The sequence below is a fragment of the Onthophagus taurus genome, chromosome 3 (assembly GCF_036711975.1).
Source record: "Onthophagus taurus isolate NC chromosome 3, IU_Otau_3.0, whole genome shotgun sequence".
NCBI lineage: Eukaryota > Metazoa > Arthropoda > Insecta > Coleoptera > Scarabaeidae > Onthophagus > Onthophagus taurus.
This window is the reverse complement of record NC_091968.1, coordinates 2,762,465-2,780,965: the sequence shown is the minus strand read 5'-3', so window position 1 is coordinate 2,780,965 and position 18,501 is coordinate 2,762,465. Positions and strand designations below refer to the sequence as shown.

Below are 18,501 nucleotides of genomic sequence, written 5' to 3'. Positions count from 1 at the left end.
AGCACAATACAAGGTCTTTAATAAGCTGACACTTGTGAAATATTTAGACATACGCATCACAAAACCTAGGGACCTAAAGGCCTCCGAACACACATTATTGATATGTTTTTTAAAATTAAGACTTGCATCAAACAGGACCCCCAAATCCCTGTACTCCTCAACACGACTTAAAATGCTGCCAGCAATATTGTAAGGATATATGCATGGTGACGAGCATCGGCTATAAGTAACTACACAACATTTATCTATATTAAGGTTAAGTTTGTAGGTCTTACACCATTGCACTATTGTGTTTAAGTTGTGCTGCAGCTTATCTGCATCTGCCATCGATGAGACTTCGGCATAGATCTTGATATCATCAGCATATCCCAACATCCGACAATCAATTTTTAGAAGTAAGTCATTTATGAAAAGAATAAATAATAGAGGGCCCAAATTTGATCCCTGTGGAACCCCTGAGGTAAGAGTGAACTCATTAGAAAAATATCCATTGTAAGCAACATAACATTTTCTATGTTGCAAATAAGAGGCCAGAAGTTGAATTGCTGAAGGAACAAATCCGAAAGAGCTCAATTTATACAAGAGAATTCTATGGTCAATCAGATCAAAGGCTTTGGTGGCACCTGCCCACGTCTATCCAAGGTGCTACAGATAAACTCGGAAATCGTAGCCAAGTTGGTAACTGTAGAGCGACCGGAAACAAAACCATGCTGGGAAGCTGACACAAAGGGGCACGTGCTGGTGTACATAAAAGAATATAATAACTTTTCAAATAGTTTAGCAAAATTGGAAATTATCGAAATTGGTCTATAGTTTGAGAGGGACGTACGATCATCCTTTTTATAAAGAGGCACAATTCTTGATCGTTTCCATCTTTCAGAAAATTCACAGGATGTAATGGACAAGTTAATAATAAATTTAAGAGGCCAAGCAAATATATAACGGCAATCTCTGACCATAAAACTTGGCAACAAATCATCTCCAGCAGTATGCTTATTAGAAAACGTTGCCATTAATTTAATTAGCTCCTCTTCTGTAGTGGGATGAAAACAGTATGGCAACGAATTGAAATTAGATTCAGTGAAAGTTCGGTCAGTAGATACAGTGTGAACAGCAGAAAACATGTCAGCAAAAGCATTTACAGTATCTTGAGGATCAGCAAGAACATTGCTCTCACTATCAATCAGATTACAGGGTATTCTTGTGGTACGTTTCTTACCTCGGAGAAAAACCCTGTCCGTTCCTCGCAATTTATATTATTTAACTGCAGATATTTAACAGATTTAGCTTTCTTTCCACTTTCCCCAACTAATCACACTGCATAAACACTAGAACAATCTCACTACTTCGTTTTAATGGAATTATTATTCGAGATTTCCCAAATTATTATGGTTTTATCTCGGAGCAAAACATTCACACGTGATACGTATTTCGATAAGCCAGAGTTTTATAATTTATTGGTAAATGGAAAAAAACGGTATTCCGAGCATGATACAGGAAAACTTTGAGAACAAAAGTTGTAGCAAATTTTACCCTTTATACATTGCTTTCTAACATTTTTACTCTCAGATGCATCAATATAGAGAATTTTTCCAAAATATGAAAATTGGAAGAATTCGTAGTTTCACAATTGGTTCATGGAAAAAAAACAGTATTCCGAGCATGATACTGAAAAACTTTTAGAACAAAAGTTGTAGCAAATTTTACCCTTCATACATTGTTCTCTAACACTTTTGCTCTCAGATTCATCAATATAGAGAATTTTTCCAAAATATGAAAATTGGAAGAATTCGTAGTTTCACAATTTGGTTAATAGAAAAAAAACGGTATTCCGAGCATGATACACAAAAACTTTTAGAACAAAAGTTGTAGCAAATTTTACCCTTTACACATTGTTCTCTAACACTTTTGCTCTCAAATGCATCAGTGTAAGGAATTTTTCCAAAATATGATAATTAGAAGAATTCGTAGTTTCACAATTTGGTTAATGGAGAAAACGGTATTCCGAGCATGATACAGAAAAACTTTGAGAACAAAACTTGTAGCAAATTTTACCCTTTATACATTGCTCTCTAACACTTTTGCTCCCAAATGCATCAATGTAGAGAAATTTTCCAAAATATGAAAATTAGAAAAATTCGTTGTTTCACAATTGGTTAATGGTAAAAACAGTATTCCGAGCATGATACAAAAAAACTTTTAGAACAAAAGTTGTAGCTAATTTTACCCTTTATACGTTGTTCTATAACACTTTTGCGCTCAAATGAATCAATGTAGAGAATTTTTCCAAAAAATGAAAATGAGAAGAATTCGTAGTTTTACAATTTGGTTAATAGAAAAAGGACGGTATTTCGAGCATGATACCAGAAAAATTTGAGAACAAAAGTTGTAGCAAATTTTACCCTTTACACATTGCTCTCTAACACTTTTGCTCCCACATGCATCAATGTAGAGAATTTTTCTACTAAGAATTCGTAGTTTCACAATTTGGTTTATGGAAAAAAAACGGTATTCCGAGCATGATACAGAAAAACTTTTAGAACAAAAGTTGTAGGAAATTTTACCCTTTATACATTATTCTGTAACATATTTGCGCTCAGATGCATCAATGTAGAGAATTTTTCTAAAATATGAAAATTAGAAGAATTCGTAGTTTTACAATTTGGTTACTGGAAAAAGAACGGTATTTCGAGTATGATACAGAAAAACTTTTAGACCAAAGTTGTAGCAAATTGCGTGTTTAGCCCTGCGTTTTCAGGCTAAACCAGAATTTTTCTAGTTCTAGGTCTAGTGTTAGTTTTAGTTTTAGTTCAAAGAAAAATATACAAGAATTTAACGCTGAATAGCAACTAAAACTAGAACTAATAGTAGCATTAGAACTAAACGGTCACTGTAATTTCAAGTGATAGTGTTAGTTTTAGTTTTAGTGAATTCTGGAAATAATGTATCCTCCTGAAAGTTTTAGAACCGTTCAAATATATACTCAAGTTCTTAAGAATCCATTTAATAATTGGAGCTGCCCAAACCCTTTTTAAAGTCGTCTTAGACATCTGGGGGCATCAATATTTAGCGTCACGATATACACATCGTTTATTTTGGGCTTAAATTCCACCTCTGACAATCATTATGATCACCGTGTTCGCAAATCATAAATTCTAATTGAAATTAAACCCACAGATCAAATTAATAGGTATTACATCATCAGTTTACTTACCCATAGAGAGATTACGGCCATTATATTTCGATTCGCAACGACCACGAGTTCAGTTTGAAGTCGAATACCCACAGGGCTATAAATAAATATCGATAAATATATATACAGTAATTTTATTGGAATGTATGTTTTTTTTGCTTACTTAATCGATTAACACGTATTTTGGAAATGTAACAAGCCAGACCAAGTCCACAATATTGAGTATTCGCCTCGTTAACTCGAACAGTCTCTCGTTCCTCTTGAAACCGGGGATCGAATTGAATTTCTCGCCCCGGAGGCGATTTAGCATATGACATTCGCTTCCGTTTTGATAATTTATCAACAAAGTTCCTTCAGTGTACTCGAAACTGTAGCGAATTTATATTCAATACGTACCATTATGGAGTAAAGGAATTATATCAACAACTATAACTCAAATCTGAAGAGATTTATTTCTCTTTAAACTTTCAAGCATCATATTCATATTAATTACTTTAAATCAAATAACATTTTCAAGTAGGAAGATACACATTTCAAGGGGATACTAAGCACTTATTACAGATATTAATGAGAGCATCTCGCGGTTTCTGGAAACTACTACCGAAGTGCAGCTCGCAAACGTCTGCAGACGGCAATTAGCAGGTTTCGGTGAAGAGGCAGTTTCGTGTTGGAAATTAACCGAGGTGGGCGTGTGTTGGAGTATACTCAACCAGCGTGTTAAAACCGGAACGATCTTCACTGGAATTGAATGGCGGTTTATATATCATTACAGCAATAACATTCAATTTTAGGTATTAGAAATTGATGAAAGCCTTCGTACTTATATAATTCAACCCCCTCACAAAAAGCAATGAATACACAATTACAAAGCAGGGGAGAGACAATTTAAGGAATATCCTAACGGGGGTTGTTGTTATACTAACGAAAACGAAATTTATATGCATTACCCAAAGGGCAATAAAGAACTTTAATGTTAGCGGTTTCAACACCCCCTGTTATTAGAACTTCAACCGTGAAGATGACTAAAAACAATATTTACCCTCAAATGTGAAAGCATATTTTGTAAAATTAAATTTAAATTCTTATTCCATTATTATACTAAAATTTCATAAACGAAAAAAAAGCTAAAAGATTATAATTTATTATTATTATAAGAACGAAGTAAGAATGCGTTACAAAATGCAAGAAGGTGGCGAAGTGAACGCGTCTCGGTTAGGCGAAGAGAACAAGGGGACGTGATTTGAATTTATGAGACAGAAGTTAAAATTTCACAACTTTCGTCAGCTGTGCGTACACGAACTAGATAGAACGTGACCTACAAAGTTGCATCATCGCATCAGTATTCATCGCGAATTGCTTGAAAATTTATTGTGAGGACTAATTTCTTCCTCCTCGCATTTTCGAACCGAGCATTGTTGTAAAGCAAGAATTGGTAATCTCAGAATTTCGATATCGTTCGGAATAGATTTCTAAACTTGTAATTCTCGTATCTAGCCAATTCTCAAGTTTAGAGAGCAATATTCAATAATCACTTCGTTAATGACGTCGCCGTTCTCCTTGATAAGACTCGAGAATTACATTTTACCCCTCGAAGCAATCTTCCGAGAGATAGAGTTTGATTGTTAACTTATTAACACAGTTCGAAACTTGAAATGATAGTTACATTAAATTTACAACTTTAATAGTTTTACGAAGCGAAGGAAATACGGGGAAGAAATGTGAGGCAAGCGACCTCGACGATTTGAGATTTAATTTTCTTATAAGAGACTTTGTATCTTTACCAAGATATATAAGGAACGATTTCGCCTCAAATTGCCGAGGTCGCTTGCGGGCGAATCGTCAACTTTGGATGATTCTAGCGTCTCGCCAGCAAACGACCTCGACGATTTGAGGTTAAATCTTCTTATCAAAAACTTTGTATCTTTACCAAGATATATAAAGAACGATTTTGTCTCAAATCGCCGAGGTCGCTAGCGGGCGAGGCGCTGGATTTGACATATCAACACGAAATCGTCAACTTTGGATGATTCTAGCGCCTCTCCCGCAAACGACCTCGACGATTTGAGGTTAAATCTTCTTATCAAAGAATTTGTATCTTTACCAAGATATATAAAGAACGATTTCGCGTCAAATTGCCGAGGTCGCTTGCGGGCGAGGCGCTAGATTTGACATATCAACACGAAATCGTCAACTTTGGATGATTCTAGCGCCTCGCCCGCAAACGACTTCCACGATTTGAGGTTAAATCTTCTTATCAAAGACTTTGTATCTTTACCAAGATATATAAAGAACGATTTTGTCTCAAATCGCCGAGGTCGCTTGCGGGCGAGGCGCTAGATTTGATATATCGACGCGAAATCGTCAGCTTTGGATGATTCTAGCGCCTCGCCCGCAAACGACCTCGACGATTTGAGGTTAAATCTTCTTATCAAAGACTTTGTATCTTTACCAAGATATATAAAGAACGATTTCGCCTCAAATTGCCGTGTCGCTTGCGGGCGAGGCGCTAGATTTGACATATCAACACGAAATCGTCAACTTTGGATGATTCTAGCGCCTCGCCCGCAAACGACCTCGACGATTTGAGGTTAAATCTTCTTATCAAAGACTTTGTATCTTTACCAAGATATATAAAGAACGATTTTGTCTCAAATCGCCGAGGTCGCTTGCAGGCGAGGCGCTGGATTTGGTATATCGACGCGAAATCGTCAGCTTTGGATGATTCTAGCGCCTCACCCGCAAACGACCTCGACGATTTGAGGTTAAATCTTCTTATCAAAGACTTTGTATCTTTACCAAGATATATAAAGAACGATTTTGTCTCAAATCGCCGAGGTCGCTTCCGGGCGAGGCGCTGGATTTGGTATATCGACGCGAAATCGTCAGCTTTGGATGATTCTAGCGCCTCGCCCGCAAACGACCTCGACGATTTGAGGTTAAATCTTCTTATCAAAGACTTTGTATCTTTACCAAGATATATAAAGAACGATTTTGTCTCAAATCGCCGAGGTCGCTTGCGGGCGAGGCGCTGGATTTGGTATATCGACGCGAAATCGTCAGCTTTGGATGATTCTAGCGCCTCGCCCGCAAACGACCTTGACGATTTGAGGTTAAATCTTCTTATGAAAGACTTTGTATCTTTACCAAGATATATAAAGAACGATTTTGTCTCAAATCGCCGAGGTCGCTTGCGGGCGAGGCGCTGGATTTGGTATATCGACGCGAAATCGTCAGCTTTGGATGATTCTAGCGCCTCGCCCGCAAACGACCTTGACGATTTGAGGTTAAATCTTCTTATCAAAAACTTTGTATCTTTACCAAGATATATAAAGAACGATTTCGCCTCAAATTGCCGAGGTCGCTTGCGGGCGAGGCGCTAGATTTGACATATCAACACGAAATCGTCAGCTTTGGATGATTCTAGCGCCTCGCCCGCAAACGACCTCGACGATTTGAGGTTAAATCTTCTTATCAAAGACTTTGTATCTTTACCAAGATATATAAAGAACAATTTTGTCTCAAATCGCCGAGGTCGCTTGCGGGCGAGGCGCTAGATTTGACATATCAACACGAAATCGTCAACTTTGGATGATTCTAGCGCCTCGCCCGCAAACGACCTCGACGATTTGAGGTTAAATCTTCTTATCAAAGACTTTGTATCTTTACCAAGATATATAAAGAACGATTTTGTCTCAAATCGCCAAGGTCGCTTGCGGGCGAGGCGCTGGATTTCGTATATCGACGCGAAATCGTCAGCTTTGGATGAGTCTAGCGCCTCGCCCGCAAACGACCTCGACGATCTGAGGTTAAATCTTCTTATAGGAGACTTTGTATCTTTATCAAGATATTGGTAAGGAACGATTTTGTCTCAATCGCCGAGATCGCTTGCGGGCGAGGCGCTGGATTTGCAACATCGACACGAAATCGTCAGCTTTGGTGGATTGTAGCGCCTCGCACGCAAGCGACCTCGGCGATTTGAGGTTAAATCTTCTTATCATTTTACGTGAGAGAAGCGATTATCTCGAAAACGGTTCATTTTACATAAGAATGAACCAAATGAAAGTTGTTCTGTGCGAAGGGGGAAACCATATGACGATACCATTTTTGACCTTGATCTTATTTTCAAGGTTATATGTAGGTCACGACCAATTTTTTAAATGGCACCCTATATATTTTATTGTAAAATCTGAGACTGTGGATAAAAGTAAAGTAATTAAAAAAAAATAAAAATATTTTACTGTGTGGTTTTGCCAGTACAACGGCAAAATATCTTGAAAAAAATTGAAACTTCTTCAGAAACAATTAACTAACGTTTATAATCTAGCAAGAACAAATAAGATTTATGAATTTTTAAACATTTTCCTACTCGCTTCGATACATTGTCTTTAATTCTTCATTCTTAGAATACTATTTATGAATACTCAACAAAAAAAAATTCAGAAGAGGTACATCGGGTGACCTGGCTCGTCGGAAATACCTTTGGAAAGAGGTCTAAAACGTTCCGACATTTCTCCGCCTTTGTCAATTTGATAATAACGCATAAAAAACAAGAGTTCGTGGAACTGCTTATGTCGACATTTTCAGAATATCGCTTTCAAAGACTTGTTTTAAAATGTAACAGATAAAACTAAATTTGCATAAAAACTGCTTGGCAAAAACTAGATGCATCAAATCCGAGCCCCCATGAGTTAAAAATAACTGACAAAAAATGGGTTATCACAAATTGAATTAATTAATTTTTGGGGTGGTTAGGGTAGTTAACCCCAGCCACCCCTAAATGACGTATAGGGTTTATTTTAGTGCGTAAATCTTAATTTACAACTAATTTATGGTTTTCTCCAAAATATTGTTCAAAAGTGTAACAGTTTATCACATTATTTTTAAGGAAAGGGGTTATCTATCATACCCCGTAAGTTTCCAGGGGATGGTCAGAGACAAATAAGAAAACTACTATAAGGATACTTAATATTAACAAAATCGACACGGTAGTTTTTAAAATATACCAAACAACTAGGGGTAGTTTACCCCCTGAAGCCCTCAGATATATGTGTGATACATCAATGGAAAGCTCTTTGAAAATGAATATCAGTTTACATTTACCACATTTCGATAACTAATTTCGTCTTCAGCCTCTAAGCGAATATATATCGTGCGCTCCGATTTCCAACCCTTATAACTCGCTCGAGGGGTTTTATTACCACGTATACAGGATGTCCCGTTAAGCGTACGGAGCGGCTGTATCTCGGCAACGGTTGGGAAAAAAATCCTTATAAGCAAAGTGGGCAAATGAAATAGCTAGAAATTATTTTGAAGTTCGTAATTCGACCGCTAGGGGGCGTAACTGCCATAGAGAAACATAAAATTCCCGCTATCTCAGAAAGTTAGACGATGAGCCATAACTTTGACAACATCATTTAGGCCCGCTTTTACCACCTTTAGTTAAACTGGTCGTTAGTCTAACTATCGGATAACGTTTATCTATTAGTTAACTGCGAAATGACTTTTACGATTTCGATCTAAGTAATGGATATGATTATAATGACTGTTGGTGACGACGTGTAAAAGAGGTATTACAGGTTTCTATCTCCTTCAGGATCATAAAAATGTCCTCGAAAATAAAAATAGCCACGTTAGTGGAAAATAACGTTTGGGTTTTGCAAACAACAAGGAAAAGTAAAAGTACAATCAAAATACTAATACTACTTCCTCGTTCGTGGTTTGATGTCATTATCAATTTGTGCTAAAATGTGAAAAATGTGAAAAATCGAAATCTTTTAATAAATTCATCAGTTTGATGGTGGTCTATTCTGTCTTTTATTACGCGTCCACCCCGAATGGGAAATAGATAATTAATTTTCTCCAAGATTTCTTGCTCATCAATTTCAAACCTTTCGAAATCCAAGATTTTTTATTCTATCGTTGTGTAACACTGTTATAACACGACAATAACACCGTTTTAATCACTATTATGGAGTTTTGAGCGAACGTAAGCGTTTATTATGATTTTAGGTTAGATTTATGTTACGCCATCTGGTTAAAAATACCTTCAACCAAGTTTATCAATGAGGTAAATATTTAACCCGACCCCCAAACCGATAGTTACGGATAGACCGAAAATAACTATTAGTTAGCGCTATCAACAAGGTAAATATGGTGGTAAAAGCCGATTTTTGCGATAACCATTAGTTAAAGTTAACAACCACTTTAACTAGAGGTGGTAAAAGTGCGTTTTCAAATGTTTATATTTTAATATCTCCTGGACCATTCAACCGATTTGAATATTTTTGGTCTTGTTTGAAAGTGCTCTTTTAAAAGATATTTTCAGTAAGACCGCTTGGTTTAAAACAAATAAGCTAGAGGGCCTTATCAGCGGTTACATATTTTTGTGATTTTTGAAAAAAAGTTAAATGGAACGGTACTATTTATTTCACAGACCCTTAATCACCATAAAATTTGCTAAATATTAGTGAAAACCGCATCTCGATATCTCCATTCATTCTCGAATGATAGAAGAAAATGTTAAAAATTCGTATATCTTAATCGGATCAAGTTACCTTAGGAAACAAAGAGAGCACAAAAATTTTATTACCTAGAACCTTCCTTCACACTTATCCAAGCTTAGAACTGCTTCAAAACTACTTTTGAGGTGTGTTTAAAAGCCAACGGATCCATGAAACATCAACAATGATAATAAAACAAAATAAATCAAAACACTTAGAATAACTTAAATTTTTGGCAAAAATAGCTCAGTAATGTGCGAAATGTCTTCCATAAACCTCGATGCATTTAGTTAATCTAGTTTCGACGAAAAAAAAAACGCTGCGTAAGTCTCGGCCTTGGACACGTTTCTACTGGTATTTAGTGTTTTGTCATATTTTCTCTGGTTATTGGTTTTTCTTGAAAAGTCAGGTCGTTTAGTATATCCAATAGATAAAGGGGTGAAAGCAATGTGGGTTTTGCTCAAATAATGCATTTTATGCAAGTTTACACCAGCTTGTGGACAGATGCTTCATGCATCCATAACATTTGTGATAAAAGGTTTGGATTTGCCCAAATCATATTTAAATGTCAATGGTAATAGTTCAGTCTGTTATCATAATCGGTATCTGTTAAGGCCTGATGTAAAACAACGTGGTGGAGATATTATTCTCTTGAGGAATCTTGTGGACAATTGTTTTCGGAGTTCCCAGATTATGTGGGATCACATTGCGCACCAATGTGATCTACGAATTCATAGAGATGTCTGAATGGGCTACACGTTGCCAGTTTTCCGTAATCGCTAAGTCAATCTTAAAAACACTTCTAGAGAAAAATGTCTTTCTTTGTCGTAATTACATTGCACATTTTTGCCATGCATTGAAAATAAATCATTATACGCTTTATCATACGCTTCTGTGTTAGTAAATGACATATTTACAGTTACCATGGTTATGTGATTTGTTTTTCTCGATGAGGTAACTGGATCCGATTGATGGCACTCGAGTTTTTAACACTTTCTTCTATAATTCGAGAACGGGTGGCGATATCGAAATGCGGTTTTTACTAAAATTTAGCAAATTTTAAGGTGATTAAGGGTCTGTCAAGTAAATAGTATCGTTCCATTTAACATGAAAATTAGAAAAAAAAAATTTTTTTCCCTTTAACTTCAGGTTATAAGGTCATCAAAAAAAAAGGGGACTAAATTTTAAAACATCTATATTTCGAAACTTATATTGTTTCTTCTTCAGGATGATACGGTTCTACAAACGAATTAACAAATTAAAAATTATGTTTAAAGTCAGTTAGAGTAAAATAATACTTAGTCAAATAAGCCAACTTATACAAAGAGAACCTGTCCGACACCACATGTTATTTGTTCGACAACGCGGACACAAGTGATTGAAATATCAAGTCCTTACGGAAAAGAATAAAAACAAGAAATACATAATAAAATACGAGTGACACACATGTACTTTCGCCAACGGATTCAATTAATTAACAGGAAATACAATATTTGAAAAAACCAAAAACAATTCAACCAAAATTACAATTTTTTTTTTTTTTTTTATTTTGTAATAGCGAAAATGTAAGAATAGATGTTGCTTAAGTTGTTTATATCCGTTCTAAAGTTAACAGTTTTGTTGTTGTTTATATGGTACATTTCTAGGAATATTCGGTTGTAATAATTCCGTTCTACGTCCATTATTTGTGTTTCGTTAAAGTTAAAATGATGTTCATTATCCAGACTATGTTGTGCTAACGCACACGCTCTTTTTTCTGTTCTTATGTCATTTTTGTGTTGTCTCAACCTATTTTTTAACCATTGAATTGTCTGACCAATATAGCATCTATCACAATCGTTACAAGGTACTTTGTACACAACTCCAGAAGTAAACATTATGTCTTCTTTATCCTTAGTTTTGGTGAAAATATTGTTGACGGTATTCGGGTAGTGTTCAACAATTTTAATGTTTATATTATTGGCGTCTTTTAAAATTTTATTGATTATATTAAATTTATAAATTATATTGATTTTTTTTTATCAATTTGTCTGTTAATTCAGGAATAAACCGTAATTTAGTGTACTTTATCGGGTCGTTATTCTGAACCAATTGGGTGACAATCCTAAAATCTAGCATAGAAAACAAGATCTTATTTAATAGCTTTTTCGGGTAACTGTTTTTAATAAATATATCACGTAATTTTAACAGGTTTTCCTTCTGATATTTCGGATTGCATATCCGTTCTATTCGTGTTTTCATTGCAAGTACGGTGTTAATTTTATGTTTAGTTTTATGTAAAGAATAAAAATTAATGTATCTACCCGAGAAAGTCGGTTTAAGCCCACTTTTACCACCTCCTGATAAATTTATCCGATAGATAAATCCAGTTCTTAGCCAATGAGAGCGCTTAAAACCGCCGTAACCATGGCAACTATCCTCTAGATAGTTTATCAGGAAGATGGGCCTTAGTGTACCAATCAAATTCTATGACATTATCTTTGTTTCTAATCACCTTCGTGTCCAAGAATGGTACCCAACCACCTTCGTTTTCCCTTTCTATTGTGAATTGAATGTTGGAGTTATAATTATTAAATTTGGTTAAGATGTCATCAACTTTATCAGCCGGAACCGCGAGGATGATATCGTCAACGTATTTTTTTATAAAATCCAGATGGTAACCCAAAGTTGGTATAACTTTATCCAATATGTAATCCATAGTTATTAGGGCTAGGATGGGCGAAATCGGTGATCCCATGGGAACACCAAAGGTTTGCTTGTAAATGTTCATGTCGAAAGTGAAAACCGTGTTATCGGCGACGATTGACAGAGTTTCAAAGAAAACCACCTCATCTATGTACTCAAATCTTTCGGTTAGAATGCTCTTTACTAATGAAATAGAAATATTCGTGAACAAACTAACTACATCCAGTGAAATTAGGACATAACCTTTTTTCAGATTATAACCTCTGAGGTTATCCACGAAGTCAAACACATTTTTAACATTGTAATCTGTTCTGTTTTCAAAAGAAATCTTAAGAATCTCGTTTATGTACTTAGCAAGATCGTAGGTGGCTGCCCCGACAGACGAGATTATCGGTCTCATTGGACAACCCTCTTTGTGGATTTTTGGGAGACAGTATGCTTTAGATAAGGTCGAATTGTAAATGGTTAATGATTTTCTTTTAACTTCATCTATGAAACCTTTATCAAAGAGATTTTTAACCTGTTTGTTTACTTTGTTTTGAATGGAATTAATAGGGTTCGTATTTAGTTTTTTATAGACTTTTTCGTCTTTAAACAAGTTGTTAGATTTTCCGATGTAATCATCTTTATCCATTATAACAGTAATAGAACCTTTCCAGGAGATATTAAAATGTAAATATATGAAAGGGCATTGGCCTCCCTCTCCCTTATTATGACAGATATGAGAAATATCGCAAAACAAAAGCGATACGGTATTATCCAAGCTATTAAATGATGTTGACAAAATTATAGCTCATCGTCTAACTTTCTGAGATAGCGGGAATTTTATGTTTCTCTATGGCAGTTACGCCCCCCTAGCGGTCGAATTACGAACTTCAAAATAATTTCCAGCTATTTCCCTTGGCCACTTTGCTTATAAGGATTTTCTGCCCAAACTTCTAGGCCTTACCGTTGTAGAGATACAGCTGCTCCGTACGCTTAACGGGACACCCTGTACAACAATACGTAAACCTAATTTTTGGCCATACTATCGCTGTACCAAATTGCAACAAAATCGGTGAGGAACAGTTCCGACACTTCCCTTGTAAGAGATATTATTTTCGAATGATATAACAAACTTATTTTGTTCTCTTATAAATCAACTGCGATTAAATTTTCTTTTGTATTCCTAAAGATAAATTTATACATAAATATAACATAAAACACTGGTAGATTTTGGATGTTTGGTTTGAATTGAAATCTTCCGGGTTTGTGAGCGGATATCGTTTTCGCGGTCGAAACGGTTTTCCAAACTCCATTTTCGGCAAAATTGTCCCATGGTCGATTGTAATTTACTTAACTGTAGTTGCATAACTTCCACCAGCTCCCAAACTTTCCTAATCTGCTTTCCTTTTATGAACCGAACTTCGATACGGAAAACCTCCGGCACCGGCAGCGAGAGCTTTCCAAAGTTGCTCTCGCTGCAAGTATATATAATTTTATTTTCGACAAGTAGCCCATAGTTTTGACGTTCTTAATGGGTAAGATTTAAACTTAATAAATATATATTGACTAGTTTTTAAGTTTTAAAGAAAATTTAAAGGAAGTGAACAAGGATGCATTTTTAATTGCTCGCTTCTAAAAAGATTGCGATCGATTGCGGAGAGTTCTTAGAGTGAAACTGAATGATGCGGTGGCTTTGATGTATTTGAAGTGGCTCTTAATACGGTTCCGTTCAGAAGAAACGCTCGGTTCTCTCATTTCTTTTTTTTTTTTGTTGAATTTTTACCTAGGCACCACATTGAAAATAAAATGACAAAAAAAAACTCAAAACAATTAATTTAATTTGAAATAAATTTCATTTATATCAAAACCAACCGTACCCGATTTTAACATATCCATCTGTATCCATACAAAATATAAAATAAATAAATGTTTTTATAAGTTGAAATAAAAATTTTTAGTTATTTTAGTTTGTAATACTCTCTGTGGTCCGATAAAACGCCATTTCACCATTTTCTCGGTAATTTATTTGTGAAAATCTATTTTATGCAAACGCGAACCTAGCAGTTTGTTTTAAAATTGAAATAGAGCTTTGTGATGTGTATGTATGCGTGGGATGGTGGGAAATAATCCTACATGGGAATAATGAATGAACTGATTTGTTTCGAGTAAAATTGGAACTGTGTCTAATTAAAAAGCTGTTGGCGAATGTCATGTTTTTATGGAGGAGATTTTTGAATTTATTTTATTAATTAAAATTTCCCTTTGACTCAAATAATTTGTTACATGTTCCAGGAAGCACCGTCAGATACGATTGTTTCGCTCAATAAACCGTATGACAATGGGTAAAGTTCGGCTGGATTATCCGGAAACCCTCCCAGATTACAAACGTTTCCTCCTGAATGGCAGTAAACCACACACCTCTAGCGATTCAGATCGAAACATCCACTCAAAAGATTCTCATCGAACCCGAGAACAAACCGTATTCACGCTTTGACAGTAGATAACAGTAAAATTTTCAAAATAATAATTAAATTAAAGCTAAAAGCTTTAATTATTACAGTTTGTACAATAAATCATATTATGGCTGTCACATTTCAGCTATATCTCTTACGATTTGAAACGTCTCTGATCCCAGTACACCAAAACTTCTCTCCAACTAGAAGTTCACTATCGATCCTCGTCGAGTGGTTTCGGTGGCAGCGAAAGTTAGGATTTGCTGCCATCCGACTTGAACGTCTCGGTTAGTTTGTGTCCACGTCCAACTTGCGGCGGCCCCGAAGAGAAATTTAGTCCTCAGATGATACAGATTTACGTCGTCGTGAGCAGAACGTTCGATGCGATGTGTTTACTTTACACCAGTCGATCGACTCCCTTCGTTCGAGATTCGTTTTGAAGGTGTAAACGACGAAGACGAGATCTTTACTTTTCGAGGTGTAACACGTTATTTTTAAGGGACGGACGTGCTTTCACCATTTTGTCAAGACACGTGTGAAATATTACCTCGCGTGTAAAGAATAAACCGATTTCTTTCTTTCTTTTTATATAATCTTTCGACTTTAAAAAAAAAGAGAATGAAGCCAAGGACAGTAGAATCTAAATCGTATATTTTTATTGAACTGAAAGTTTTCAGACGCATGGCTAAACCCAAATGTTTTTAGTTCTAGGTCTAACACTAGACTTCTTGTTATACCGTCCTTGGAATAGTACATTTTTCAAACGGTTAATGTGACAGTATTGGCACCACTGACTTGGTAAAGAGATTGACAAGTACTATTCTTTTAAGGAAATTTTTCGTAAATTTTAAGTAGCCACAGAGATATTTACTTCTAATGCTACTGTTAGTTAAACTAGGATTTATGTAAAAGTAAAAACTTTTTTGAGAAATATAAAATGTTTTAATTCTATTTAAGTAGACATGTTTCGAAAACTAATGTTTCATGTTCAGTACCTAAATTTATGAAAAAGAAGAAACAAATTAAACAAAGGTTAACCGGAACGTATTAATAACGGTAAAATGAAAATCGGAATTTGAAAAGGTGAACTTACATAGAAAAATTATACAATATAATGGAATTAGTTAATAGGTGGGGTTCAGGAGTAGATCTAATTTCTTATAACTAAATTACAATTAAATTTAAATTAGATTAACAAAATCACAGATTAAAAACTTCAACAAAAAAGGATAAAATCTTGGAAGGTATCGTAAGATAAGGTTGTGGCGTAAAAACTTTCAACTTTATAAGAAAATTTTGGAAAGAAAACTTATCAAATGCACCATCAAACAGCACTACAGAGATCGTGATATTCAAGATTTGAAACTTAAATTTCTACATCACCATTTAAGTAAAATACTTCACCCCTTAGAATTTGATGAACTATATAACGATTTTACCGAACAATTACATCATAAATCCCTAGCTGACATTAAAAATAAAAATAAAAAATTAAGCTTATTAAAGAACAACGCTCTATCCAGTAAGTCTAACTCAAAGGATTCTAACAATAACTTTAATATCAAACGACTAGAAATTAATAATAACAATTATAATATCACCTATGATAATAAACAATCACATTTTACTTTCGCGCCTAAATACACTAACCTCTCTGACTATTCACTATCACCTTCAGAAATAGAACTATTTAATTTAGGACACAAATTTTCCATTAACACTCACAATTTCAATTCCACTTCTTTAGCCATCGATATTGAAAGCCAATTACTTTTTAATCCCATTTTCCCTAAACTTAAAGCCGATCTCCTACACAATTTACATACATTTAAATCCAAAAGAAAGAATTTTTCCACATATAACAGTTCCAATTCTAAATATCAAAATACCATTATCTCTTTGAAAAACAACCTTCTCAAACACGATATAATATGTACACCAGCAGATAAAAATGCAGGCCTAGTTTTAATTAATAAATCAGAATATATTTCAAAAACCTTATCTTTCTTTAACGACAATAACATTACCTTACTCCACAAAGACCCTCTTCCTTCTTTTACCAATAAACTTAAGGATATTTTGAAAAAATCATCAAATACCCTAAACAAATTTTTTCCTTCAAATAAAAAATACATACCCATGAATCCTCTACATCCCACTTTACACAGTCTAATAAAACTACACAAAACAGGTGAACCCATCAGACACATAGTCAGCCCATAGCCCTACATAGTATTCTAACTAAATCTTTCAATTTCAAATCCACATATTCTATAAAGAATTCTTCAGAACTAATTTCAAAACTTGATAAAATAAGAATAAACAAAAATACAAAACTCATCTCCCTAGATATAAAAAATCTATATACCAATGTCCCAATCAAAGAAACATTAAAAATCATAAAAAATTTTCTCAATTCCAAAAAAATTGAAAACAACAATAATCTTCCCATCAACATTACTAATAATGATATAAATAATTTGATCAACATACTTCAAAACATAACCAATCAAAATTTTTTCATTTTTAATGACCATTTTTACGAAATGGCTGATGGATTACCCATGGGTTCCCCCCTATCTGGTCTTCTTGCAGATTTTTATGTGTCCAACCTAGAATCTCAACTATTTTCTTTAAATAATCATTTTGCCACTAAATATATTAAATTCTATTGTAGATATGTAGGTGATATCCTCATTCTATATGATGGTTCAGATGCTAATTTAATAGCCCTATTCAATTTAATAAACAATATCAGCAACCTTGATTTCACAATTGAGAAAGAAGTTAACAATAGCATCAATTTTCTTGATTTAACAATTTCCAAAAACATGTCTAACTCTTCCCTTAATTTCAACATTTTCCGTAAACCAACTACTACAGACACAATTATCCCCAAAAATTCTTTCACTAGTTTCAAATATAAAGAAGCCGCGTTTAGGTTCTTATTCCACAGAGCCATCAACACACCCCTCAACACCGAAAATTTCAATTCAGAAATTTACAATATTATAAAAATAGGCTTAAACAACGGTTATAACATTAAAGACATGCAAAACATTTTTTACAAAGTTCATAACAATAAAGTTATCTCATTCATTTATCCTCATTATAAACTCCCACCTAAATATATTTCTATTTCACATTACAACCCCACAATCAATCAACTACACCACATAACTAAAACACATAACATACACATAGCCACTAAAAACAACACTAAAATCTCCAATATGCTCGTTAATAATAAACATAAATTCCACTTTCACTTACTTAACGGAGTTTACAAAATTTCCTGTAGTGAATGTAATAAAATTTATATAGGTCAAACAGGGAGAAACTTATTAACACGTTTTAAAGAACATAATAAAGATAAAAATTCCGCTATATTCAAACATATTACAGAAACTAAACATAAAATAAGTCTTAATAATATGGAACTTATTCATAACCAACCTAAATCTTTGAAGCTGGACTTACTGGAAGAATACGAAATATACAAACAATCTAAAAATAACACAGATAATTTATTAAATGAAATAATAGAAAACAAATATTCTCGCTTATACCACAAATTTAACTAATTAATCAAAAATTTTTATTTTTCTTTTTGTATTCCGTACGTGCTATATTATAATAACGTTTTTTTACGCCACAACCTTATCTTACGATACCTTCCAAGATT

General features: G+C 34.4%; 2 protein-coding genes across 2 annotated transcripts in view; one reads left to right on the top strand and one right to left on the bottom strand.

Moving 5' to 3' along the window:
- The window catches only part of LOC111423975 (lachesin-like), a 210,746-nt gene that overhangs the window by 90,067 nt on the left and 102,178 nt on the right, over nucleotides 1-18,501 (top strand). The gene's annotated exons all lie outside the window — the stretch shown is intronic.
- On the bottom strand, nucleotides 12,107-13,012 carry LOC139429310 (uncharacterized). The gene has a single exon (XM_071194980.1). The coding sequence runs from the start codon at nucleotides 13,010-13,012 to the stop codon at nucleotides 12,107-12,109; it is 906 nt and encodes a 301-aa protein (XP_071051081.1).